The 27,394-nt window shown below is 34.7% G+C and overlaps 2 protein-coding genes and 1 pseudogene across 5 annotated transcripts; 1 reads left to right on the top strand and 2 right to left on the bottom strand.

The window, feature by feature from the left end:
• The first annotated feature begins 229 nt into the window (after positions 1 to 229).
• Positions 230 to 3,668, top strand: LOC133317514 (scarecrow-like protein 21). Of its 2 annotated transcripts, XM_061519384.1 has the most exons (3): positions 230 to 433; positions 736 to 772; positions 1,611 to 3,668. In XM_061519384.1, exon 3 carries the CDS (start codon positions 1,810 to 1,812, stop codon positions 3,439 to 3,441), a length of 1,632 nt encoding a protein of 543 aa, XP_061375368.1. In that variant the 5' UTR covers positions 230 to 433; positions 736 to 772; positions 1,611 to 1,809; the 3' UTR covers positions 3,442 to 3,668. The 2 variants fall into 2 exon arrangements, with proteins under 2 accessions (XP_061375368.1, XP_061375369.1); XM_061519385.1 differs by lacking the exon at positions 736 to 772.
• Positions 3,669 to 6,873: 3,205 nt separating this feature from the next.
• On the bottom strand, positions 6,874 to 13,023 carry LOC133317513 (probable WRKY transcription factor 20). Of its 3 annotated transcripts, none has more exons than XM_061519381.1 (6): positions 12,481 to 13,023; positions 10,833 to 11,009; positions 9,946 to 10,495; positions 9,681 to 9,846; positions 9,445 to 9,603; positions 6,874 to 7,486 (listed from the first exon to the last, which is right to left on the bottom strand). In XM_061519381.1, exons 1-6 carry the CDS (start codon positions 12,748 to 12,750, stop codon positions 7,009 to 7,011), a joined length of 1,800 nt encoding a protein of 599 aa, XP_061375365.1. In that variant the 5' UTR covers positions 12,751 to 13,023; the 3' UTR covers positions 6,874 to 7,008. The 3 variants fall into 3 exon arrangements, with proteins under 3 accessions (XP_061375365.1, XP_061375367.1, XP_061375366.1); XM_061519383.1 differs by lacking the exon at positions 12,481 to 13,023 and adding an exon at positions 11,316 to 11,412; XM_061519382.1 differs by lacking the exon at positions 12,481 to 13,023 and adding an exon at positions 11,270 to 11,412.
• A 7,167-nt stretch (positions 13,024 to 20,190) lies between these two features.
• Positions 20,191 to 25,011, bottom strand: LOC133317516 (FRIGIDA-like protein 1; annotated as a pseudogene).
• Positions 25,012 to 27,394: the final 2,383 nt, after the last annotated feature.

Below are 27,394 nucleotides of genomic sequence, written 5' to 3' on the forward strand. Positions count from 1 at the left end.
TAAATATCTTTTCAATAGTTTATATTAATCTTTAACACACCTGCTTAAAATCCCCAAAACAATTGAAAAGTTAATTAAGCTTATTTTTATAAAGATGATACTGATAAAATGTGATGATGTGTATTTAAGTCTTATATTACGTTAGTGCGATGTCAGTGTGAGGAAAGTGAGTTGAGATAAGAGGAGACTTTCCTTGTTGGCGTCCATAAAAAATATCATAAAAATGCATATCATACTTCATAAGGAACCAAAGCACACCCAACAACCTTTGTGACTTGCCATGTCTTCTATTGTGCAAAATCTAAGCAAACCTCTTTATATCATACATGTGCATGATGAATTCTCATTCAGTTTGAGCTGATATCGAACTGGGTCACCACTTGTTCTGTCTAAATTCTGGTCTCAGATTAGAGTTTTTTCTTTCGTTCTTAAGGTGAGAGATTCTCTAGAATTTTTGAGCTGCTTCTGTTACCCTGATTTGTAATATGATGTTTTGGAATGGAAGTGATTTTTATCATGAATTGATTGTGCTTTCTAAGTTGATGGTGATGCTGCTTCTTGTTTCAATTACCAGATAAAACAAAAAATTAATTTTTTTCCTCTCGGGTTGGTTTGTTTGAGTTAGTGAAAATGGGTTGGTGTTGATAGTAATGGCATGTTTAACTGTGAGAAATGATTTTCTCCCTTTTATGGTTTATATTTAATCAGCTTTTGTTTTCTGGCTTTGTTTTTCAGTGGAATTCCCTAACCAAGGAAAATGGTGGTGTTTAAGGTATACAACTGTTGCATATAAATTTAATCTTTTTCTTTTATGTTAACTGGGTTCAAGGTTTAGAGTATGGTTCCAGAATTGAGTTCAAGCAAAAATACTAATGGAGATTCCTAATAGCCTGTTTGGTTTTTAGGGTATAGCTAATCTTCTGTATATCCCTTTATGTGATTCAAAACCGTGTATTACATGTGGGAGTCATTTCTGAATAACTCAATCTTTTCACTTTTTTCATGAAGGAGAATTTAAAAAAAAAAAAAAGGGTCTTGCTTTAAGTAGCAGTAGGTGTTCCAAAACCCCTTTATGTAGTTTATTTTATTTTCTTGCTTACATAAATTTGAAAGGACAGAAGCAGCGACTGATTGGTGATGCCTTGAGTAATCAAAGGGGCCTGCTAACAAATTTCAATATTCAAATAGAGCTGTAAAATTTCATTTGAGTGTAGAGGTTGAGAACTATTATATTCTGTTCATATAGATCCTGAAAATTAGACATTTATTTTTGTTTTTGGTGTGCTGTCAATTAGAATAGCATACCAAAAATCTGGGCAATATAGATTTTGTTGTCAAGAAGCTGACTCTTCTGGACTTGATATGCATGCAGTCCTTTAATAAAAAAAAAATCTATCTTAATTCTTGCTAGTTTCTGACCTTCATGCTATTAGTATATCCCAAACACCTTAACACTTAACCTCAAGGAATAACAGATTCAGGCAACAACCGAATCACGACCTTCTTCTTCCATCAGTATCAGTTGACTAAATCTTTGTTTTCTTTGTTTATAGCTCTAATTATCTTGTTAGCCATCTTGTTTTTCTAATTGTCTTCTTACCCTTTTGCAGAATAACTCAGATTATCGGTACACTGATATTGCCAAGCAGGAATTGATTGAAGTGTGGATAATGATCACTGAGCTTAAAAAGTAAAAGTTACTAACGAGTCTTGTTCCTAAAAAGAAGGCTATAGGAATAATTCAGGAGTCTGTGTCAGAAAGTCATTTGGTACTGCTTGAGTATATCAAAGAACTGGTTACTTCTCAATATGCAAACATCTCAGAAACATGAATTTTCTTATGGCTCTGGCAGGTTCTACGATGAGCCTGTGCAAAATCCGGAGTCATATTGCTTACCATCAAGTGAGAACCTAGACAATTACTCTTCCTCTGATAACAGCAGCCAAGCAACCTACCCTCCACTCCAAACATTAGAACACCATTACACCCTTGAACCTGCTTCAGCAAGCTACGGTTTCCCTTACCAAAATTCTCCCCCTGCTGTCGGTTTCTCACCTAACTATAGCCCAGTGTCAAAGCTAGGTTCAGCATCATATGTGTTAAGGCCACAGCATTCTCTTGAAACTATTAATGGCTCACCTGAGAATGATTCTTACTCAACACATGAACTTGATGAATGGAATAAGATAAGAGAGATTGAAGCTTCTCTGCTGGGACCTAATGAAGACATGCTAGATATATATGATGCTGTACTTCCAGAAATATCTGATTCATTTTTGTCAGAGGAAGAGAAGTTGAAGAAAATGATGATATCTAGAGGGGATTTGAAAGAGATGCTTTATACTTCTGCAAAAGCAATGGCTGTGAATGATATGGAGACAACTGAATGGCTGATGTCAGAGTTGAGTAAAATGGTGTCCATTTCGGGCAACCCAATGCAACGATTAGGAGCATACATGTTGGAGGCTCTTGTTGCAAGGATGAGGTCTTCAGGAAGCACAATATACAAATCCTTAAAATGCAGTGAACCTACTGGTAATGAACTACTTTCATACATGCATGTACTTTATGAAATATGTCCATACTTCAAGTTTGGCTATATGTCAGCAAATGGAGCAATTGCTGAAGCTATGAAGGATGAAAGTGAAGTTCACATAATTGATTTTCAGATTGGTCAGGGAAGCCAATGGGTGAGTCTAATCCAGGCGCTTGCTCGCCGGCCTGGAGGACCGCCAAAGATCAGAATAACTGGTGTTGATGATTCCGTTTCTGCTTATGCCCGGGGAGGGGGGCTCGATATTGTGGGAAAAAGGTTGTCAACACTTGCACACTCATGTCATGTACCTTTTGAGTTTCATGCTATCAAAGTTTCTGCTTCTGAGGTGCAACTTGAAGACCTTGAACTTAGACCTTATGAAGCTGTGGCTGTGAATTTTGCCATTATGCTGCACCATGTGCCAGATGAAAGTGTGAACAGTCAGAACCATCGCGACCGGTTGTTGAGGTTGGCAAAGCACTTGTCTCCTAAGGTAGTGACTCTGGTTGAGCAAGAGTTCAACACCAATAATGCTCCATTCTTGCAGCGTTTTGTTGAGACAATGAACTATTACTTGGCTGTTTTTGAATCAATTGATGTTGTTCTGGCAAGGGAGAGCAAAGAGAGGATTAATGTGGAACAACATTGTTTGGCTAGAGAAGTTGTAAACCTAGTAGCATGTGAAGGGGAAGAAAGAGTGGAACGTCATGAGCTTTTGAATAAGTGGAGAATGCGTTTTATGATGGCTGGATTTACACCTTATCCATTGAGCTCCTTTATTAATTCTTCAATCAAGGATCTTCTGGAGAGCTACCGTGGACATTACACTCTAGAAGAGAGAGATGGTGCACTATATCTTGGTTGGATGAATCAAGTTCTTATTGCCTCTTGTGCTTGGAGATGAAAATCCAGTGATAGTTGGTTCATTTTTGTTACTGCAGGCTTTTAGTTAGGTTATGTATCATCCTTATCTACTTTATAGAGTTTCTCATTTCATAGTCAAATACTTTTTTGTTAAAGAGCATCCAAAAATGTTATGTAAGCAATACCAGTAACAGCAATAAAGACTATATATTCTGAATTTTCCTTTGCAATGTGTTTTAGAACATATACTCTTTGCCACAGATTAAAAGGATAGTGACAATTTGTAATTACAAAACATGTACGCTGAAAACTATAACAAAACAAGGAAGTATGCAACTGGGATTTTTTTACTACAATTTTATTTTCTAAGCTAAATTGTATTTCTCTTAACTTGGTTGGATCGGATCCTTCATATTCAGTTATTCACCATATGCACAACTGCTCTAGCAATTATCCTGCAAACCATTACAGCTCCTCACATTCTTTATTCTTGTATTGGCAATTTGCTGTCAGTCAACACCTTGTTACTTGAATTCAATTGAATATGGGTGTGTTCTATGTTGAAAAATGAATTCAATTATTTGGCAACCATTATGGATCTTTAGACTTTCTTCACAGATTTCCCTTGGCAGCATCACTCATTGTTTTACCATAGAACCACAACAAATCATTTTTATACACTATATTGTTGGATGCCTTGGATATTTCTCATAGGTTTTCTTCATCTTTCTCCTTACTTTCCAAACATTTCAATGACTTTGCAGAATAGCTCACCCTGAAGGCTGGTCTTACCTCTCATTGGCTTCAACTTCAAGGTGTTCATCCAATCATTGTTGTAAAGAACTAATTCAACCCAAAAGATCGAACACTGTACACTGAGGCTCTGATACCATGTAAAGGACAAATTCAACCCAAAAGCTTAAACTGTTGAATGAGGCTACGTTAATGATTTTATATATCTCAACAATTGTGATAGTCATTGAGGTGACAAAACTGGACCGTCGGGTTGGCTCGTTCAACCCGTCACAAATAGCAGGTTGGGTTGGAATTCCCAACCCATTTGAATCATTCCCACATATTAATCAAGGGGAATGCTATTCTCATTTTACATGAGAGTAGTTCTCTTATGATACATAGAGAGACCAATGGGGCCCATCATTAAAGGAAAAAAAGAAAAAAGAAAAAGAGTAGGTGAAATTTTCGAAGTGAGATAACATGAGATAATTATCTCATGTAAAATAAGAGTAGCATTTCTCATTAATCAATGATCTCTTTAGTCTTTATTATCCTTTACATCTATGGGGGTACAATTTTTAAAAAAATTCACATTTTTAATATATGAACGGATTGGCGAGGCGGGGTGGAGCAAAGCTTTTGCCACCTCTTACAGATAATCTCAACAATTATTTTGATGGATGGGTTTCCAATACTCAGACTTGCAATTACAAGGAACTAGCTAGTGACATAGATAGTTGGGAAATGGAAACTGAGATGAGAATTTGTATTTAATACTAAATACTTCAATATCCTTCATTGGTCAAAATCATAGTTGTTAGAATTACATAATTCTAATAATTCGTATTATGTAATAAATAGCAAATGGCTTTGACCTATGCAAGTGTTGCATGAATCGGTGCAATTTCGCATCAATATGAATCACATATTTTGGTGTTTTCTTTATTATTAGAAATTGCAGATTTAAAAAATATATTTATATTGTTAAATAAAAACTAAGTTAAGGAGAGTTGGTGAACGCAACCTATTTGATTGTTTCATGGTTTTGTTTTCATTCTTTTGAATCAGGGCTTTTGGCTTTGCACATTCATTCACTATACGTATCATATTTGAGTGTTGCTGAGTTCCATTCTTCTGAAACTTTCATATCAGCTTCTTTGACTATTTTATTTCTGTATTTTTGGCGTTTTGAAACACCTGCTTTATGCAATCACTTTATACGGCTTCTAAAACTAAGAAGGGTAAGAAGTAATTTTGTTAAAATCGAGTTTCTACGTAGAAATGGAAAAGAATAATAGAAACGTAAATCATAGAAACGACACGAAACATAAAATTTTTACTACGTAAGGTCAAGAAACAAAATTATATATATGCATGTGAAAAATAAATCACATAAGTCATTACTCAAAATCAATTAACAACTTTATATTTAAAAGATGTAAGTCACATAACTATATAAGACAAATCCAAAAACAAAAAGAGTTTAACAACTCCTATAACTAAGTTTACCAAAAAAAAAAAAAAAAAAAAAGCTTAACAACTCTTAAATGAAAATACAGCAACCTCACACTGACGGTTTTTTTTTTTTTTTCCAGATAGCTAGAAAAAATACTAAGCACATTTGAGTTAGGGGAAAATGAAAATAGGGTTTTTTTATTTTATTTTTTTAAAAAAATAAAAATAAAACTGGGTATTGGTTAAAAATTGACCCGATTCAATTTTTTGATTTAAGTAAAAACATAAAAACTTACGTTTCTACCAATTTTACAGAGTTTTTACTAGTTTTTGCCGAGGAGAGTTTGCGTTTTAACACATATCACTTCAGTAACAAACGTAAAAATGTAAATTCTTACACTAATTTTTAACAACAATGGTAAAAAGAATGTCACTTTATTGGAGTTTAATATCTCCTTAGTGAAATGTAAAATTTAATTTTTACTTAAGACTTTTGAGTATTGTATTCATGTTTTAAGTGTAGAAATTTGCACATTTAACTATTTTATTGGTGTGTTTCTCAATCAGAATTACCATTCACGACTTAAAAATTAAACAAGTTTTACAAGTTTCAATAGGAATCACAATGTGACAACTAGGGTCAAAATGCTTAATGGGGAAAGACAGCAAGCTGAATAAATGGTTTTTTTTTTTTTTTTGAATAAAATCAAAAATATCTTCTACGAGAAGCAATCTTATTCGGGACAGATCTAAAATTAAAGTTTTAAACCTCTTTCAAAATGATATTAGGGAGGAGAGAATACATACTCTCAACCCCCCCATCCCCCCACCTGCTCAGTTCTTATGTGCCAACTGAGCTATCATCATTTGGTAATGATTATTCTTATTATAAAAGTAATGCAACTTACTTTCACACACCTGTTATTGCATCTGAATTAAACCTGCATATACAAGTATTATTCAATCTACAGAAACTTATACGGTATTTTCACACTAAAGTATGCGCAAAATAGTGAGAAAAATAAGTTCATAAGAATTACTTCATGCATTCCATTCACACGTCCAGAAAGTTCAGGAACAGGCTAAACACTACTTCTTATAAATAGTTTAATTCAAACACTTTTACAAGGGTTTTTGTCAAACCAACTTTGGTATCAGCTTCATATTTGTACAGAAGAACTTGTTTATAATAATTAAACAAACAGCAGTTAGATTTAAAAGTCAACCTGAAGGAACACGGTTACTACTAATTCTAATGAAGAACAGCTCTCAAATAGTGATATGAACATAAAAGAACTATCAGCATATTCAAATAGAAAATGAGGAGCTATATGCTTTTGAAGCTTTACCCGCCAAAAATAAGAAAGTAAAATGATACTCAGAATTTCATTTTATTTATCTTCTTGTGTAAACAATTTCAAGGACCCATTATTATTCTTCCCATGTTCTGCGGGCAAGGATAAGCAGAATGGTTTAAAGATGTACCATCACTCTGATTATCTCTAGAACCATATTGATTTGAGTTGTTATTTAGAACACCAAAGTATACTGGAGCTGAAGTATGAACAAACTTGAAATTGGAATTGCTGGTGTGAGTTTGACCGTCCCCAAATTCTGAAAGCATCATTCTCCCTTGCTTGTTTGAACTATTTTCAGCAGAAGGGCTAATACCCATCCCAAGGTCAAGGCTAATAGTATCACTTTCTTCTGGCCTAATTCTTGTTTGTGCACCTGCAGCTGATGATCCTGCCATGTCATGGCAACTATTCCTTGCAGTTGGTACATCATGATTGTGTTTACCCTCGTATGTTGTTATTACAGCTTTAGGATCATTGGATGCTCTCTCCACATGTTTTCTTACAGGGCAACCGGCATTCGTGCATTTGTAATAACTCCTGAATAATAAAGTGAAAGCGATGAGAAACAAGAGCACCCAAAAATATGCAATTAAGCACAACATTTTTGTCAAATACAATAGTAAGGATCATAGACAGACCAGCCAAGCTCATCATGGTCTATGCATAATAAATATTTGTTTCACATTCCACGCTTTAAAGTTCTTGCCAAAGCACCAAAATGCAATTACATTACAGTAAAAACACAAGAAGCAACATTTTTAGATTCAACACTACAGTATTGGCAGCCAAATTAATAATCTTTCCATAAAAGAGAAAGGTTTGAGACTTGAGATGCATGAAAGGAGTAGCACATTCTCCAGTATTAAATCTGTGATTTTACAGATGATTCCTAGGACAACTATTACACCTAAACTGACTCAGATTAATAGATCTCGATTTATAGCTACTTCCTATTAAGTGCCCAGCAACTTCAGAAAATTACATTAACAACAGACCATTAATTGTTGAATTGGGGTCAACCACACCAATCCTTAATCAAAATTAACAGGAAATCCTGACATTTGGGTAGAGATTATCACAAATTCTTCTGCTCTGAGAAATGTTAACCTGGGATAACTTTTAGCGCATGAGTGAAATTCCACTAGACAGGAGTTTAACTCTAAAGTTTAGTTGACTTGGTTCTTATGACAAGAAATTACAGGAAAAGTAGAAATTTTCATTGCCATTTATTGAGATTCTGAACTAGACTTATAAAGAAATATTAATTGAATTATTTTAGAGCATATGAAAATAACATGTAAAAAGTACTTCCAAGATATATTTAGTGCCACCATAGTAGAGCATAAAATGACCAAGGTCCTTAACAAAAGTGACCAAGGTCCAAGACGATAACAAATCACATGGAAAAGCCTCTCAAAATTGATGGATCAGCAGGCTTAAAATTTGCAATTTCTTACAAGAGACCTTTGTCGATCCCAATTGTTTGTATCCTTGTTGAATATGAAAATGGGATCAATTTCAAGCATCTTTCAGCTCAAATAGAAAGTTCTCGAGTTGAAATTTGTATAGCATAATTTTGGGTCAGCCATGGATCTAAATACTAAAGGGGAATCCTCAAAGTGAAAAGGATCCACATCCTTATGAGGAATGCAGGTTTTTAAGTCAACGACAAAATTCCAGCTAGTATTATAGTTAGAATATTTAGAACTAGAGAAGAACTACAATATTTGGCTAACAGGTTGTGGGAAACAATGAAATAAAAAACAGCTTTAGAACTAAGTCCTACAATTTTCACAATCAGTACAAATGAGAGAATATCTTATTGCCCTTCCTTTTTCCCCTAATTTTCCTTTTAGCTCACTATTAGCCTACAATCATAGCTGTCCAAGTATTGACATATTTTCCTCTGGGAGCATTGGAGCAACATGTATTCCTCCATACTTTCTTGATCCAAGTACCTAACACTCTACTGTCACGTGCACCACTGTGTTTCTTTGCATATTCTTAGCTATGATGCTCTTTATATTCAACTTGTTTCCTTAACCATTATGTATTTTAATCATTCTAGTTCCTTTTGAAACCATCATCACCACCGGTCCTTAATGCAAATACCATGCTGGTATATTATATCAATCTACCTGACATCAACCTTCTACTTCCTCCTATGACTCTGCAATTATATCATTATAATAGAGCTACTTCTGAATGAATCTTAGAACTACTTATAATAAATCCTCGCATACGCTTGAGACTTAGAATTCAGAATATACACCATTTCAGAATCTATCATAGAAATCTACTCTTTCCTATTCTAGAAACCATGAAACATCATATACTACACTCACTCATGCTGTGAGTGAGGACGAGATTGTCTCAGCCTTCTCAACAGTAAGAAAAAACTAAATAGTTTAATAATATACATGCAAAAAATCCTTTGATGAAGGACATTTTTTAAAATTTAAATTGGATATCGTCAATTTAACGTGAAGACATACCGAGGGTTAGGATTGCCTCTCACCACCTTCTGCCCATATTTACGCCAGCGGTAACCATCATCCAATATATCAACCTCACTCAGAGTTTGTACAACGACCCGTGGCTCCCGGATAGGCTTAATTACAGGAGTGATGTCAGCATTTCCAAGATCCATTTTTCTGCTCAAAAACTTGTAATCAGAAAGTAAACACAAGCAGCAGAAAGAAACCTAGAGCTTTGGCCTAAATTGTCAAACCTTCGCTTTGAGAAGAGATCATCATCATCAACCTCATCATTATTCTGGTTTGACAATAATCCCGTACCCTCTAGACTATCATCATTTGTTGCTACAGGTGATAACTCTGGGGTACTGTTGGGCTCAGTTGTGTGAGACATCTGGCCATATATATTGGATCCTTTATCTACAATCCAAGAATTAGAAGAAAAAGAAAGCCACATTATTTGCTTAGCAATAAGTAAGAATAAAATGGAATTAATGAGAATCATCAGGCTGGTAATACCATCTCGGCTAGTCAAAGAAGCCTTGTCCGATCTCTCTTCTTGCATAGACACAATAGTTCCAGCAGAGTATCGGCGGTTTGGTTGAGGTTTAGGATGATCATGTGTTCCCTTGTAAATTATCTCAGTGATTTGCCCATCATGAGAGCGTTCAAATAATTTCTTCACTTCACAGTTAGGGTGTGTACATTTGTAATAACTGCGTGGAAATTCACTTCCTTTAACATGTTTCTGCCCATATTTTCGCCAATTGTATCCATCATCAGATGCTCTCTCAGCTGCAACTGAAAGTCCACTGCCCCTACCCTCAACTTGTGATGCTTGAAGCCCAGTTGCAATGTTTCCCCTGTGGTTAGATTCATCCAAATCGGCTTCAACATGAGCATTAACCCCTGAGCTAACCATTTTACCAGGTGATGATAGACTTAATTCATTTGAAGGGACTGCTATCTCACTTTTGACTAATGGTGGTGAGGCAAAAGATTGAGCTTTTTCTTGACCATCTATTTGAGTAGATTTTTCACTTGCATGGTTGTTGAAGTCCACAGGAACCTTAAATAAAGTGAATAGCATTGTGTAAGTACTATGCAACCAGTAATCTTCAATACAAAATTAAACAGAATGTGAAACATGGAAAACCTCCCCCACCCCCCTCCAAAAAAAAGGGAAAAACAAAAAAACTAGCAAAAAGATTATAATACTTTTGGGATTGGTTTAGTCTGGTATGACAAAGTGATGAGTAACAGTAATATATTTAGTTAATCTTCCTATCTTGTTAACTTAGTACACAGGTTATAATCAGATATAATTAAAGGAGAAAAAAAATCGAATTCAAGTCCATTTGTCCACCTTATTTGAAAGTTTACATTCATCAGTTTTCATAACATACCATATTTGATCTACTGTGTGGTTTAAACTCAAAGAAGCTAGATTTTCTGTCATCAACATTGTTGGTATTGAAGCATACGTTTGTTGCAGGAAATGTAGCGGATGCAGCAGAAGTCACAGAACCATGTGCGGTTAGATGAAGCCTAGGAAGGGACCCTGTAGTTGGGGAAGGTTCCACCTGCAAGCCATGAGAAAATAATATATAATCTACAGCCCTCCAAGTGCAGAAATTGCTGAATGAATTGAATAATCACATAACATAAAATGTAAAATGATATAGGAAAAAAAATTAATTTCTCAGAGAAACAAAATGGAAAGAGAGGGAAAAAGCAAAGGACAAAATCACAGGTATTTTCAGAATATCTGGAAAGCCTATGGCCCCCAACAGCAGCCGATTGACCAATGAATCAGTAATAACAACAGATAGAAAGCACATACATAATCATCAAAGTTAACCATACAACTGAGCAGATTTATCAGCTACCTATGCAGAAAGACCCAATTACTATTGAGGATAGCATAGTTCGTCACTTTTTCCTCTCAATAACATGGCATGTTGTCTATTTGGAGTATTTTAGAGTATATATGACAATAAGATAGACCATTAAATTATGATGTATGGAACTTATATAAACAAAACTTAGAAAAGTCATTGCCACATGAATCTTGCACAGCATAATGCAAAAATTAGGACCACCAAAACTACTAACATCAAGACAATCACGTCCTTTCACAAAAAACAATCTTAACCCACAATCTTAACATTCTTTATACTATTCCCATGTCATGGCATAAAGAACTAAAATGGATCCACTAATCCTTGGCAATGCATTTATTCGTTTGTTCCACATATTTAAATGGGGGAAAAAAGGATTTCCTGTATACACTACAACACCGTTGAAATAAAAAGAGGAAAGCACCAACACAAAAGGAAGATTCATTATGTGAAAAAACAACAGTGACACAAAAAATGACAATGTTGAGCGATCATAAGGGAAAGTCATATTCCAACAGAATACCGTATTGAGCATAAAGCAGCCAATACATAATTATATAAGAGCAAGCATCAGAATTTAACGGTCCCAACATAACCACTCATATAAATAAAATCGACTAGTTGAAAAAGATCAAACACAAAAACAGGACAACTATAATTATAAGAAAAAATAAACAAATAAATAAAATTAGCCACCACATTAAACAAGCATCTTCAACTCATCAACAATTAAATCACGTCATTTTTAAGTCAAGTAAAAGCAAAAACAAATAAAAAAATACAAATAAAATTATTCCTGCCAAACTATAATAATGCCCCAGATATGCTCTGTTTGGATTCTGAGCATTTGCAAGAAAATCACAATAAAAAGAACAAATTTTTTATATGCCACTCACATTGGGTGGACTTCAACTTACTTAGGTCAAGTAAAAAAACCATCTTTGACCAAGTTGAGACCAAAAACCCAAACAAAAAACACATTTTGCTAATGAATTCACTTACCCAATTTATTTATTTATTTTATCTTTTTACTTCTTTCTCAGAAACCAAACAGATCAAAACTGAACCTTCACACTACATTTTCTAGTCCCCCCCCCCCCCCCCCAAAAAAAAAAACAACCCTAGAAACCCAAAAGTGAAGTCATTCACCGACCTTCATGTTAGAGAGCAGCACCGGAGATTCCAAAAACGACGTCGGACTCAACCCCGGAGGAATCATGACGCACGGCGACCTCGTGATCGGGAGCTTCGCCGGCGACATCAGCTTATACCTAGCGCCGCCGGTGGCGCCGGAGACCGCAGCTTCGTCGGCGCTAGAATTAGGACGCCACCCTGGTCGATTCGGATCGTTCGGCTCCAAGTCCGCGTCGCCGGAACTCCTCCTCCGGAGCTCCAAACCGAAGTGCGCTTCGCCGGCGTCCATTGTGGTAGAGAAAGAGAGAGATTGTGAGTGGTTGAGTCAAAGCAGCAGAAGAAGAAGGAGGCAAAGAGTGAAGGGCAAAATGGTCATTTCTCAAGAGTGCCTTTGGTTTGTGAACGTTTTTTCTGTGTGTTTGAAGCTTCTGTCAGAGAGTGAGACATAGTTGACTCGTAACGTTTGGATCTCTCTCTCTCTCTCTCTCTCTCTCTCTCTTTGTTCTCTCCGTTCTGTGTCATTGGCTTGTCATTTTAAACGTTTTCTGAGGTCTCTTGTTACTGTCCCGCATGATAATTAAATTATTATTATTATTTATTATTATTATTATCATAATTATTAATAATGAGAATTTACATTTAAATCATTTGTCAAAAAAAATATATAATGAGATATGACGAGGATTCAGTAAAGCTTGTTACATATTATGTTAGGTGATAGAATTATAATTTATGTCTGTAATTATATAAAAAATTTAATAAGACCAAGTTTGATTAAATAAAAAAAAATTATATAAAATATCTATGTCTAGATTATTTTTTATGATTATTTTAGATTCGGAGAGAAGGAAAAAGGGCTTATGTGGATTTAGCTTTTAGACTTTTTAAAGCAGTGCGGTGGATGATTTTGTCAAGGAATTGTTTCACTATTGGACAAAGATTTTGTAACAAAATGATTCTTTATTTATTTATTTATTTAAAAAAATAATTCCATTTTTGGTAAGAACAAATAAAAAATTGTTCTTTTGATCATATGGTTTTCATGGGCTAGGTAAGATTTGAAAGGGAAAAGTGGTGTGCCAAGTACCAACTCTATGTTACTCTTTACCGCACAAAAAATCAGTATGAGTGATTGTTGCGAAACTGCATATCCCTTTCTTCAAGTTGAAAGCCAAGGCCACACCAAAATTGGTTCCACAAAGGGTTAGATTCAAATAATTTGATCACCTTGTGTAGGAGAGTCAAGCTGAAGCAATATGAACTCAATGCATGATTTTTATGTCTATGTTATTTGAACTTTGGTCTCTAGACTCTAAATCAAATCAATGAAGCCAATATAGTCGGCTATCCCTTAAAGGGTAACAAACAAGTGATGAGTTATGAGTGAAGAAGCAAGTGGATGGAATAACCAAAACTAGTTCACATAGTCCTATTGTTTTTTAGGCTTTTGTGGGGTTTAGGAACAATCAATTGTAACTTTGGACATTGACTTTAATTTTTCATTGCATCCAAATGAGGCAATTTTTTTTTTTTTTTTTTTGGAAATAATAGAAAATTAAAACAAAAACACAACAAAAAGAAACTAGGCACAAAGCCTAGACCAGTGAACACTTATAGTATCACCATACAGACTATCAATACAACCTGACGGTGGACAATCAAATTCCTGAATTACCCAAGAAAAACCATAAGAGTAGGAGGCTAGAAAGTCCGCTACTCTATTTTTACCCCTCCCTTAAGAATTGGATATTACTCCAATCTTCAGTCACAATAAATATTGAGAATGTTGTCACTTTTCATGCATATACTATAAGATATTGGAAAGAGTAAGTAAATATGTTGGCCTCACAACTATTTATCAATCACTTTTTTTTTTTTTTTTGATACATCAATCACTTATTTATTGATCATGAAGAAAATAGCAAGTAGTTAAAAGTGGTTAAGAAGAAAATTTCTCGACCATTTTTTGGTCCACTGCTGTAATGTATTGGCCAATGAATTAACTATGGTCCTGAAAAGGGTAAGCTTTAGAAGCATTTTCATTAAAGTTTTTTTTTCCTTCATTTTTTTTCTTCCTCTACATAAGGCAGAAAATGAAAAAAGAAAAAGAAGGGTGTACTTATGCCTATCATTAGGTGAAGATAAAGGAAAACAACCGAAAATCTAGGCTTTAAACAGCTTGAGATGCGGTTATAGAAGTATCTCTTTCTGCACTAATAAATTGTACTTTATTAAAACATGTCACATTCAATACACTTGCATATGACATATTCTATTAATATCCAAGTTGCCTCCATTCTCTCTTTGATCTTTTATTTATTTAATTAAACTAAAGCATGACTCACTCATGCCGTGTTAACATTACACTATCGGCAATTTGTAAGGTTTAAAAAGCTTCTATGCACTGAGTATGTAGGATCAATAAAATTATAATTTTACAGAAAATTGATGTCATATTATAAAGAAATGTGATTTGTTAAAACAAATTAATGCTTAAAGCATTTTGGTAACCATTTGGCTAAAAGTGATAGGAACTGACAACTCAATTTAACTTTAGGTTTGATTTGTCTAGCTCAGTATCTACGCAAGAGACATTAAAGTTTCAAGCTCACTTTAATATATGCTAAATTTGAGTTAAAGAATGTTGAACTCATTTGACTTATGAGCCCACAATAAATATTTATCTATTTTAATCTTTACGAAATACAATATCATAATATTATTATTTCATATTTATTTTATGTTAATTTATTTCATATGTAGTAAGGTTAGTTACATAATATTAATGTGTGCACGCGTGCACGCATGCAATATGTGAGGTTAAGATTTAATTTTGATCTTTGACATTGTAAAGAGTTTTGCATTTTCTATATATATTATATGGTTTCACATGCTAAAAAAAAGGTTAAATCATTTTACTGTAACTAAAAATATCTTTAGTTATTATCATGATGTGAAGTTCGTATTAAGTGATAATATAAAAAATTGCAATAAAAGTAAATAAGTTATAAAATTAAAGGAAAACTTGAAAAAGAATATAGTAAAGACAACGGAGAAACATTCTCGGACAAAATGATAGTAAGATTTTTATTGTATTGTGCTTTCTATCTCAATTGTAGATGAACTCTATTTATAAGCTCTAAATCATTAAAAGTTATAATAGAATAAATGACAAATTTTAATTTTTTTAATTGTACAAAAATTAATCCATAAAAATTAAAAGATAAATGCTCATAAATCACATTACACGCTTTTGTATTATTTCTTTGAAATTATGATCATCCACGTGAATATTATTTATAAACATAATCAAATTTAAGCCTTTTTTTCTACTTTATATATTCATTTGATTCATTACTTATAGCGATTCAATTTAGCTAAATTAAATTGTAACTTATAGAGAGCTTAACTCATAATAAACGTATACCTAGAAATTACCTGACATTAATTTCGAGCAAACTATAAGCCAGATCAAATATGATCAAATAGACAGACTTATTGTTTGCTAAAAAATACCAAGTATATAATATATAGTGAAAGAAAAAAGTACAAAAACATTGAGTTGCATTTAAAATTTAAATCTAATCATAAATATGCCAAAAAAAAAAAAGTAGCGTAATTTAATTTTAATATTGTTAACATTGTTAACATTGTTTAGAATATTTTAACCATTTTTCAGCAAGTTAGGTAAAACTGAATTTCAAATACTCAATAATGTTGTCGTTGAATCATATCAGCCCATCTTTTCTTTCTTACTCATGCAATAAACTTTTGAAGGGCTAAATGTAATTCCCTCATCCAAGAATGTGGGTTTAAATTTGATCTAATCCACTGACATGTTAGTACATCATTTAAAAAGTTAAATATCTTAAAAAAAAGTTTTAATTGTCAATTTCCTTTAAAGGAAGATACCCATTACATATACCATATGCATAGTTGCATATTATAATTTGTTTTCACATACATCGTTACAAAACCAAACCTACAACAATATAACTTTTATTTAATTATTACTAACAAATATATCGTGGGTTGAACAAATATTTTAAACATAAGTAAAATTTAAAAAATTCAAAATTATAAGAATATATACATAATTAATTTAGAAAATTTAAATTTAACATTTTAAAAAATAAAGATTAACACATGTTATTTTTTAAAGAAAATATAGTAAAAAACTAATTCACTCTTAAAATAATATAGTCTAACTAAATATATAAGAATTGAACAGCTTATATTTAAATAATAATAATAATGTCAAAGAAACTTAAAAAATATTCAGTTTAAGTAATTAAAGTTTAAGGAGAAAAACTAATGTAAATTTAAAAAAACAATTACGTTGAGAATGTAAAGAACAAAAATAAAAAAAAAGTTAACGTTAAAAGATTTTCATATTAATGAAATTATTTTTTCTTAAAAAATTTAAAAGAATATACTAAATAAGATTAAAATTACATGATTTAAAAAAAAAATCTAAAAAATAAAGGCTACTTTATTATGCAAAAGTGAAATATTAATTACTAATTTCTTATTAGCACAATCATTTCTTTAAATCCTTCTGGCACTTCTTCAATCTTGTAAAAGAAAATTACAACTGGAAAATGTCTAATTATGTCACATTTAAATCCTGTAATCTTTCTCTCTCTTTTTCGGTAAAACTAATCCAGATTTGAGTGGGAAAGAACAAAAAGACGGCATAACTCTCCTTTAACCAATTAAATCCTAGTGATTTTAAAATGTCGTAAAATAACTCATAGTCTCACCCCAATTATTAAAAGGTAATGTAGTAAGCCATTTAAGTTCGACACATTTTTTAAGATGAATCGTCTATTTTCTTCTTCTGAAAGAAATTCTCAACGCTCACTAGCAAAAACCACGAAAGCTAGCTAGTCATGTACGACCCATTTAAGTGCAACACACTGAGAATACGTCTCAACAATCAGTCGAGTAAGCATTTTCATACATATAAGAAACGAGGTCCCTTACATGTTACATTACTGAACCATCAAGACAATAATGTTATCAGTGTTTCGCAAAGGTGAGATGCACAATCCATACAACAGCAAGTAGTAATACAGACACATCTTTTCATAGGTAAAAGATCACTTCATAGGTAGAACAGTTCCAAATTTATCTGATACATTAACTTTCTTAAAATCTCAACACTATTTAATATTAGTGTAAAACAATTGAGAAGTAAGTTAAAACTCGAAAGCAATATATTTAATACAGCTAACAGTAACTTCCTCTAGCTAGAGATAACGAGACTTAACTTGCTGCATAGAAAAATGAATACAGAAACTCCACACAATGGTCTTAGCTTCACCATAGGACCAATACAATCAAGTTGTGCTGAAATTGATAAGAACACCGCACTAGTAGAGATCATGTAGGAAATAAGTACCAAACATTCACTCTCTCAAGTTATCCTAATCATTCTTACCAACCTCAATAGGGAAAATTTCTGTATTTTCTATCATTGACATTTCTCATCTTTTACCAGGCTTTATCTGCTTAAATGATACAAAACCTATGCTGATATAGAGAGCGAAGAGTTTATTTTTTCTACACTTTGATTCAAAATCAAGGTGCCAGCCCATGGTTTAGCAATTTATGACCGATAGGAACCCACACAAGTCCCAATTTGGGCAGCTTTCCACAAAAATGAGACCTCAACTATTATAGACAAAATCATATATAATACACTTAACCCCAAAAAAAGCCAGCATACATAACGTTATCCAAACAAATACCCCCAGTGTTGATGACATATATGATATAACATCAATTCACCTACATTTACAAAAGCTTTAAGTGTCTCAATTTGAATTAGTTCATCTAGTCACACAGAAGCAACCAGTAAAAATTATGTTTGATGCCAGCAATTCGATTGGTTAATAGACCATGAGCATGAGACATAATACAGATGATTATCAGAGTACAGTACAAACCATAATCCATAACAAGCACTCATCACCATCAAAATCTCTGAATTAGTTCAATGATAAAGAATACAGATGCATTTGTATTTAATGAAGGATTCAAAGACAATGAATCTTTTTTTCTTTAGAGGGACCATGTCCAAACCCAAAATTACATCCAACAGATTGACTTTGAATTTTATACAAGACAATATCAAATGGCCAAAACAGATGAAAAAAAAGAAAGCAGAGAGGAGAAACTACACTTCAGTAAGAGTATTCTAACAAATATGACTGATAATGAAAAAGAAAAAAGAAAGGTATAATTAAAGGGTTCGTTTTTTCTGCAGTCAATGTAGATAAGTTATCTACATTGAACCTAAAACAACGTCGTTTTGGGACAGAAATCAAGATATTTTTGTAATTATAATCTATTTCAGGGTTATAATAGTTTTTCCCATTCTAATTTTTTAATTTTTCAACCCAAAACGACATCGTTTTGGGAGTAAATGTAGATAACTTATCTACATTCACCATAGAAATATTAAAGCCATAATTAAAAGGAAAAAGTACAATAAAATAAGGGAAATCATTTTCTCATGTTACATAAGAAGAATTATCTCAGGTAGCAGAGACAATATCACAAACGAGACCCACAAGTAATAGGAGAAAAAAAAAACAAAGTGGGACCCACCTCTCCTTTGTGTGTGTAGGAACTTGGCTTCTTCCATGTGAAATGAGAGAAATATAACCCATAAAATAAATCTGGCCTTTGCCATCCCATACGGATCGCACATTATGCAAAGGGATGAGAACAATCAATTCATATTCTCTAAAGCCAAATGTTAAAGCTTCAAGAATGGACAATGTTTTTGGATTAAAATCTTTGACATCAAAAGAGTGAGATTTAGCTTTATATATAAAGGCTAGTCAAGAGTTATAATGCAGAGAATCTGTCGGGTGAAGACATAGTACTTCCATCCAATTTATTATACTTGTGACAGGGTTAACCATAATAGCCTGTAAATATGATGATCCTCCTTCAATTATTTGGACTGACACAAGAAAAAAAATTGCCTACGTTTTATTAAACTTTACATAGTTGATGCCAAGTCTATATAAAAGATGAGGGTTGTATTAGGAAGTAAAACTTGAAGAATCTTTTATGACATAGAACAAATAGATAATCAATTAAAATAAGTAAAAGAATACCTAAGAGCATGTTAGGAGAAAACATTAAAAAAGACTTAGTCCTATGTGGTTTTGTTGAAAATTTGATAGAGCCAAATGATGATTGATCCATGTAATCAACCCATCTAGTGGAATAAGATTTGGTTGCTGTTGTTGAAAATGTCAAAATAAAAAAACAACACTAAGTTTCCCTTTGAAGAGGAGCCTTGGCACAATAATTGGTGTTGTCACAATGTGACCTGAAAGTCACATGTTCAGATCATGTAGTTAGTCTCTTGTAAATGCAAGGTGAGGCTGCCTCCTATAGACCCACACAATGGGTCTGACGCTTCCCTGAACCTTGCACATAACGTGATCTTTATAGCATCAGATTGCTATTTTTTAATGCTGACATGAAAAATGGTAGACTTGGTAACACGTCGTCATTCTACATGGAAACTACAATTATGTCAAAATTCTAATCCAAATGATGTCCAACTCCCATTGCTTACCAAAAACAACAATGGCTGGGGTTGGGGAGGGGGAAGATAGAAGACTAAAGACCACGATTAACGTAACTTTACAGATAAAAAATAAAAAATAATTCAAGTAATTAAAATTGTGAAACTATACGTTCCCTCACAATTATTAATTACTGAATCTAGCTACTATCCTACAATCATGTTGACAATGAAGCAAAGTAGCAAACTATGCTTTCATAAACCAAACAGCCAAGGTACATTGTCAGGAAGAAACTAGAATAACCAACCCAAGAGTTCAGTACTGACAAGAGAAGCGATTTATTGATCTATCGAGGATAATAAGATGCTTGGTAATAATGAGACAGACTAATATCATCATAACTAGAGGCTCTATCATAATAACCAAATGGCACATGTGGCTCCCATGAGTTTAGATAAGAAGCACCTATACGGCGGTTGCCACTAGGACCCATTGGGAGACCAGCAAGACCATAAGGCCCAGCTGAAGGACCTGTAAAAGGAGAGATGGTTGGGGTAGAGGCCAACATGCCAAATGGCATGGCTGATGAGCTCGTGTATGGATTTGGATGGTCTGGAAACAAACCTGATGGATGGACAAAAGGTTGTTGGTACTGGTGTATTGTTGAATTGCTATTATTGACATTCTTGGGGACAGCAGCAGGATCAACTGGGGCGGATGTTCGAGGACGCTTGATCCCACATTGTTGCTGCTTCTGCTCGTGAATACTTCGTTTTTGCTGCTGTTGTTGATGTTGACGCAGAGTAGGATTTGCAGTGTGTTTGACATTTACCTTCGGACGATTCAATTGCTTAATACGCTGCTTAAGGCTAACTCGTGGATATTCAGATTCAAGCTTATGATTTTCAATAAACTTAATAACTGATTTCAGTGCATGAATTTCTCTAGCTCTAATCTCGGCCTGCAAAAATACCTCAATAAATATAGACAGTGGCACCATACATTAGGATATCAATCAAGGTGACACACTTACCAATGGCTTTCCTTCCTGGGAAAGTCTTTCACTAAGTTTCTTAGATTCATCCACATAATCTTTCAAAACAGGAACTGGTGGAAACTTATCAGCAAGATTAAGCTCAAAAACATACTTGACAGCCAGAATATGTTTACCCCTAACAATAAGTTTCTGAATAATATCTGCAAACGACAAACAAGCATTGTGTTACCAATAAAACTACTTGAGAGGAAAGCACTGTGAATTATGCATATATGCATGCAAGTATGTGTCTGTGTACTATTGGAGAAACATAAAAACGACGTCACCATAAATTCAACAAAATTAATTCTTTTTCTTATTATCTGCACCAATAGTACCTCTTCGTGCATGCGTGTGCGCTAGCCTCCTCACCATTTGGATGTAGGCTAGCACCCTCTACGTTTTTAAGTGGACACAAACCCACTCAATTTGGAAACAAACAAATTTTATTAAAGCTAAAAGAAAGTAATTTTACATTAAGAGACAAATAGTAGAAAAACTTAGTTATCCCTCCAATTATGCTTAATTGAGCATTCTCACTCTCTTCTGGTTCTTTGTACATTTTATTAAACAACAGTTTTGATTAAGCTTTATTGAACCTTGCTTAACAACGAAACTCTGCAGTGTAAGATTCCAACTTCCAATGATCAACTGTTTTATTAGTGGTACTTAATGGACGGAAAAGGTTGTATTGGTAGCTACTAGCTAAGTTTATGCCAATAGGATAAAAGGGTCTAGTTCATCCACAAAATCGTGATGGATGCCTCAATTATTAAAAAAAATACTAACTGGTGCTCTGTTTCTTGGAGCTTTTAGTGAAAAGGGAATGCATTAAATGATTGAAAAAGTCAGTAGTAGTACGCTATGATCTGTTATAGTCATACACACTTAAAGATTACATTCAAGAGATTACTAAAGACAAAACATGATTTAGTAGAAGAATGTTTATAGGGAAAGACATGGTAAAAAGTGAATTTCAGAAGAAACATGCTGTATAATTAGTAGGGAGGGGGATTGAGAAGGTGCATATATCAATGGCTGACACAATTATTCAAAAAAAAAATTTATCCTTACACAAAACTACTTTTTTATCCATCAATGTGTTGTTTTCAACTAAAAGAATGATCTTTTTAGGATGTTTAAAAACCTGGAGGATGCTAATATCCTCATAAGGGGGAGGAGGTACACTACACATACCATATTTCTCGCAAATTAATATCTTAATGTCCAAACGTCAAAGAGAAATGCTGGTTACACATAATCTTTCACATACCTAACACGTGTTGAAGTAGAGAAATTTTGTTAGCAAAATAACAAGTAACTTAGACAGCAAGCCAACAAAATTTCTCCAACTCAGCATATGTGAGTATGAGAGTAATTTTGTAAGTGCAAATAACTAGACTGAACTTCAGCAACTGGGATTTTACTAGCTCTTCCCAGATAAGGACCCTTCACAAACTTCACTTTGCTGACAAAAACATGGTTAACCTTATCTCTTGAGAACCCCATTTCATATTGAGTTATGTTAGTTGCACATAGAAAGCAATTGACACAACTCTCATTCATCAATACCCATACATGAGAGTATATGCATAAAACTCGTGTGCAAGAATATTTTACCTTTCAAAGTATACCCTTAGCCTAATTATTCTAAAATACTAAATCCAAGAACACATTAATAATACAAACACACATTAGTGTCAAGCAACATCAGCTCTTAAAAGAAGTCAATGGCCTTACCAGGAACTCTATCCAACAAACCAAAAACCCGGCACAGCTCTAGCCACTAATGGTTATCAGCGGTTATGACCAAAATATCAACAAGCTCATCATTGCTGAATTTAGAAACCAAAACAAAGGTGTAACATCCCGAGCGCTGACGAGGTCGGGGAGTGATCGCCGGTGCGAAAGGGCATGGACAAGGAGCGGCTCCTGACAGGCTTCCAGCGGGGGTTACATGAACGAATGAATCGAATCGACACCCGAAAGATAGGGATTCCAAAGACTGTGCAGGTATGAGACTGCACAGTTTGGGATAGCTTATAAGAATTAATTGGTACTACCTATACTAACAAGATGCATCTGCTTTTCGGTAGCCCGGATCGGAAGAACTCCACAGTTAAGCGTGCTTGACTTGGAGCAATTCTGGGATGGGTGACCTCCTGGAAAGTTTTCCCGGGAAGTGTGCGAGTGAGAAAAAAGCACACTGAAAAGTCTCGTCTTAGTATGTGGGGATAGTCATTGATTCTTGAAGCTGTCAGACGTTTCAAATGGTATCAGAGTCGGGCCTCTCTTCCAGTACGGTGTGGTTCGAGGACGAACCAGGCGGAAGCTGGTGGGCATGTAACATCCCGAGCGCTGACGAGGTCGGGGAGTGATCGCCGGTGCGAAAGGGCATGGACAAGGAGCGGCTCCTGACAACTTCCAGCGGGGGTTAAATGAACGAATGAATCGAATCGACACCCGAAAGATAGGGATTCCAAAGACTGTGCAGGTATGAGACTGCACAGTTTGGGATAGCTTATAAGAATTAATTGGTACTACCTATACTAACAAGATGCATCTGCTTTTCGGTAGCCCGGATCGGAAGAACTCCACAGTTAAGCGTGCTTGACTTTGAGCAATTCTGGTATGGGTGACCTCCTGGGAAGTTTTCGCGGGAAGTGTGCGAGTGAGAAAAAAGCACACTAAAAAGTCTCGTCTTAGTATGTGGGGATAGTCATTGATTCTTGAAGCTGTCAGGCGTTTCAAATGGTATCAGAGCCGGGCCTCTCTTCCAGTACGGTGTGGTTCGAGGACGAACCAGGCGGAAGCTGGTGGGCATGTAACATCCCGAGCGCTGACGAGGGCGGGAGTGATCGCCGGGGCGAAAGGGCATGGACAAGGAGCAGCTCCTGACAAGCTTCCAGCGGGGGTTACATGAACGAATAAATCGAATCGACACCCGAAAGATAGGGATTCCAAAGACTGTGCAGGTATGAGACTGCACAGTTTGGGATAGCTTATAAGAATTAATTGGTACTACCTATACTAACAAGATGCTTGACTTGGAGCAATTCTGGGATGAGTGACCTCCTGGGAAGTTTTCCCGAGAAGTGTGCGAGTGAGAAAAAAGCACACTGAAAAGTCTCGTGTTAGTATGTGGGGATAGTCATTGATTCTTGAAGCCGTCGGGCCTTACAAAAGGCAGCAAAAAAATAGAGAAACCCCAATGCCACAAGCTTATTACATTTATCAACCATCAACCTCCCTTTCCACTCCACAGCCAGCTTCAATGCTTTCTCTCTGGTCTTAACCCTCGCACTGAGAGCAGCAACCCTAAACTGCTTCACCAAGATAATGCAACACTTCCTCACCTTCCGGAACTCCGAATCCTTCAAATCATCGTCATTATCATGAAACCCCTTCAACGATTCTAGAACCATCTCGGCTGGGGCCGGCGCACACCGAAGCGCACCGGGAAGCTCAGCCTCAAGCCTAACCCTTTGCTTGAAGCGGTGATGAATGTAATTCCTCAACCCTACGCCATCCATCTTCTCGCACAGGACGCTCAATTCGTACCTAGGCATAACCGAACCCGGAACGACGTAGTTTTTCGGGAACACACCGGCTGAACCGTCGTGCCAGTTCGATGGTGGGCTGTTAGGATTCGCCGAAATGTTCGAACCTTTGGGGTTAGGGTTTTGGATTGGGATTGTTTCAGGGAGTGATGGAGACAGGTGAAGTGGGAATCGAGGTCGAGCCATGAGAGAGAGAGAGAGAGAAGGAGGAAAGAAGAGTGAGATAGGAGATCGTCGAAGGCCTTCTACAGATTCTCTTTCATCGCGTCCATGAGATTCGGTTTTGCTTTGATCGTACTCAGCGTAGCCATTGTCAGTGTTTTGGTGCAGTTGAATTGGGAAATTCGCGCGAGCGCGAAAGCGCAGAGAGAGGGAGAGATGTTACGACGTCGTTTTCAAGCTTGTATGTGTGTTGGAAAGCTTGACAAAGAGAGTTTTGTTGCCTTGAATTAATCGAGCATTGGAACGACCAGCATAAAAGGAAATACCTTTTTTTTTTTATCCTCATCAAATTTCACAATGCCCGTTTTAGTATTTAACACATAAAAAGACTATTCGTGATCTTAAGCGTGATCCTAAGAAATTCAAAATAAATTTATTTAGTTGAAATCGTGGTCCCTCACAAATTTTAAAAACACCCATATTAGTCCCTCAAAATAACTAAAATAGGTCCATTTTAAATTTCTTAGGGACCACGAATATCCTTTTTATTTGCTAAGAATTAAAGCGGGTATCGTAAAATTTGCTAAAGACCGAAAATAGTATTTACTCAAAAAAAAATTATGACACCCCACGCAAATTCAATTTAAACTGCATGATTGATGCTTCGAATAAAAGTTCGTTGTTTCTTGAACCTTCAATTGAGTGATTCATCATATTCCCTTCATTCATGATACATTAGGGGGCATTTGGTATAGGAAAAAAAAATTTTAGCCGAGAATTTCAATTTTTAAAAATATGATTTTTACATTCAGTTTGAGATAATATTCGTAAATTTAAAATTTAAAAAAATTCAGTTTCCCGAGATTCTTAAAGAATCCCGCGTATCAAATGCCCCTTTGGAGTTAATTTTGTCCAAGATCTTTGTTGTTGATTAGAAATTAATATTTATAACTCATATCAGCTTTTATTAAAAAAAATTATTAATGTAACTTGGAAGATTAGAGAAAAAAAATCAAACAAATGATCTTTTCAAGTGATAGCAAAGATTAAAAAATATTAAAGAAAATGAAATAGCCAATCTCCTCGCAACCAAAATCAGATGTACGTTATGGTGCTTACTATTTTTTTATTTTTTTTTGTACGTTACTTCATTATTTTCTTAATAATCATAGTATTTCATTTGATAATATTCTATTAATATGTTATTTTATATTATTTACGACGGAATAAAAAATTCAATTTCCAATGATCAAATTTGTTTGGTTTCAGACAGAATTTTGTCAACTTTTTACATTTCGGATGAAGTTTCACTAGAAAAAAAAAAAATTGTCCCCATAAAAAATATGCAAGTGAATACATTAATTTAATAAAAATTAACTAAATAAAATAATTAAAATTGTTTTTATGTAATGAAGGTGAGGAGTGTAAGGGGAATGGAAAAATAGGAGGATATTTGTTTTAAAAAAAAGGAGGATATTTGTTTTAAAAAAAAGGAGGATATTTGTTCTATCTAGACTAATTATAATGATTCTTTGTTCTCATCTCTCGTAGGGTGATTGGAAGTTTGCTTTTCCATATATTATTAATGTCAGAGGTGATGCATGCCTACAAAGATTTTCGTGCTCAAGTTAGTAAGAGATTGTGATACAGTTATAATTGGCCCCATTCTATACGTCCAACCGTTGATTTAAGAAGTTTGGAGTCTTTACCAAAAAAAAGAAGAAGTTTGGAGTCTAACTACAATTATTTCTCAATAAGCAGGGATGTGCAAAGTATTCAAAGAACCTGAAGTGAATTGAGAATCACACTGAATTGAACCAAAAAAAACTAATTTTTTAAATCAGTTCACGAACGTGAATCAATTTTAATTTTTTTGTTATGAACTATTAGAGTAGCATTAATTTGTTAGGATCCTGATTGTAACTATCACGGTTTGTTACCTTGTATATTAAAATAGATTAGCTTGATTTATGCTTTCTGTTCCTTAGTTTTAGCTGATTTCCTGATGTAAATAGATTAGCTTGATTTATGCTTTCTGTTCCTTAAGTTTAGCTGATTTCCTGATGTAAATAGATTAGCTTGATTTATGCTTTCTGTTCCTTAAGTTTAGCTGATTTCCTGATGTAACCAATTGTAAATCTTGGTCTATATAATAGACCCAATTTGATATATCATCAAGCTGCGAATGACAGCAACTTCTGTTATGGTATCAAGAGCTTGACGATCAACAAGCCTTCATTTTTTTTTTTTTTTTTTTTTTCATCATGACTTCCGCACCTAAAACCTTCAAGGTTTCTGATTCTAAGTCACCCTTTTACCTGCACCCATCCGACAATCCTGGTGCTGTTCTCACCACGGTCATCCTCCGTGGACAATCCAATTATGAAAATTGGGCTGCTCATACTTCTCTGCCTTCGGTTCCTTCTGAGCCGTCATCAGCATCCATCTCCATGGCAGATTTTACACCAGAAGTTCTACAACATCTCATGTCCTTGGCTGTCTCTTCTGCCCCTCCAGTTGATAAACTTACGGGTAAGATTTTACACCCATCTTGGATCATCGACAGTGGTGCATCCCAACACATGACGGGCACACTCTCCTATCTATCCAATGTGCATTCTA

This window comes from Gastrolobium bilobum, unplaced genomic scaffold (genome assembly GCF_033153095.1).
Source record: "Gastrolobium bilobum isolate Gb01-03AN ecotype WA unplaced genomic scaffold, APGP_CSIRO_Gbil_v1 utg3193, whole genome shotgun sequence".
Classification (NCBI taxonomy): domain Eukaryota; kingdom Viridiplantae; phylum Streptophyta; class Magnoliopsida; order Fabales; family Fabaceae; genus Gastrolobium; species Gastrolobium bilobum.

Bases quoted from the DNA above. Each gene is read 5' to 3' on its own strand.
- LOC133317514 (XM_061519384.1), top strand. From the start codon at position 1,810: ATGCAAACATCTCAGAAACATGAATTTTCTTATGGCTCTGGCAGGTTC.
- LOC133317513 (XM_061519381.1), bottom strand. From the start codon at position 12,750: ATGGACGCCGGCGAAGCGCACTTCGGTTTGGAGCTCCGGAGGAGGAGT. The intron at 9,604-9,680 runs GTTTGACAATTT...GTTTTTGAGCAG, and splicing joins GATCTCTTCTCAAAGCGAAG to AAAAATGGATCTTGGAAATG. The intron at 7,487-9,444 runs GTATGTCTTCAC...TTTATTATTCAG, and splicing joins AGAGGCAATCCTAACCCTCG to GAGTTATTACAAATGCACGA.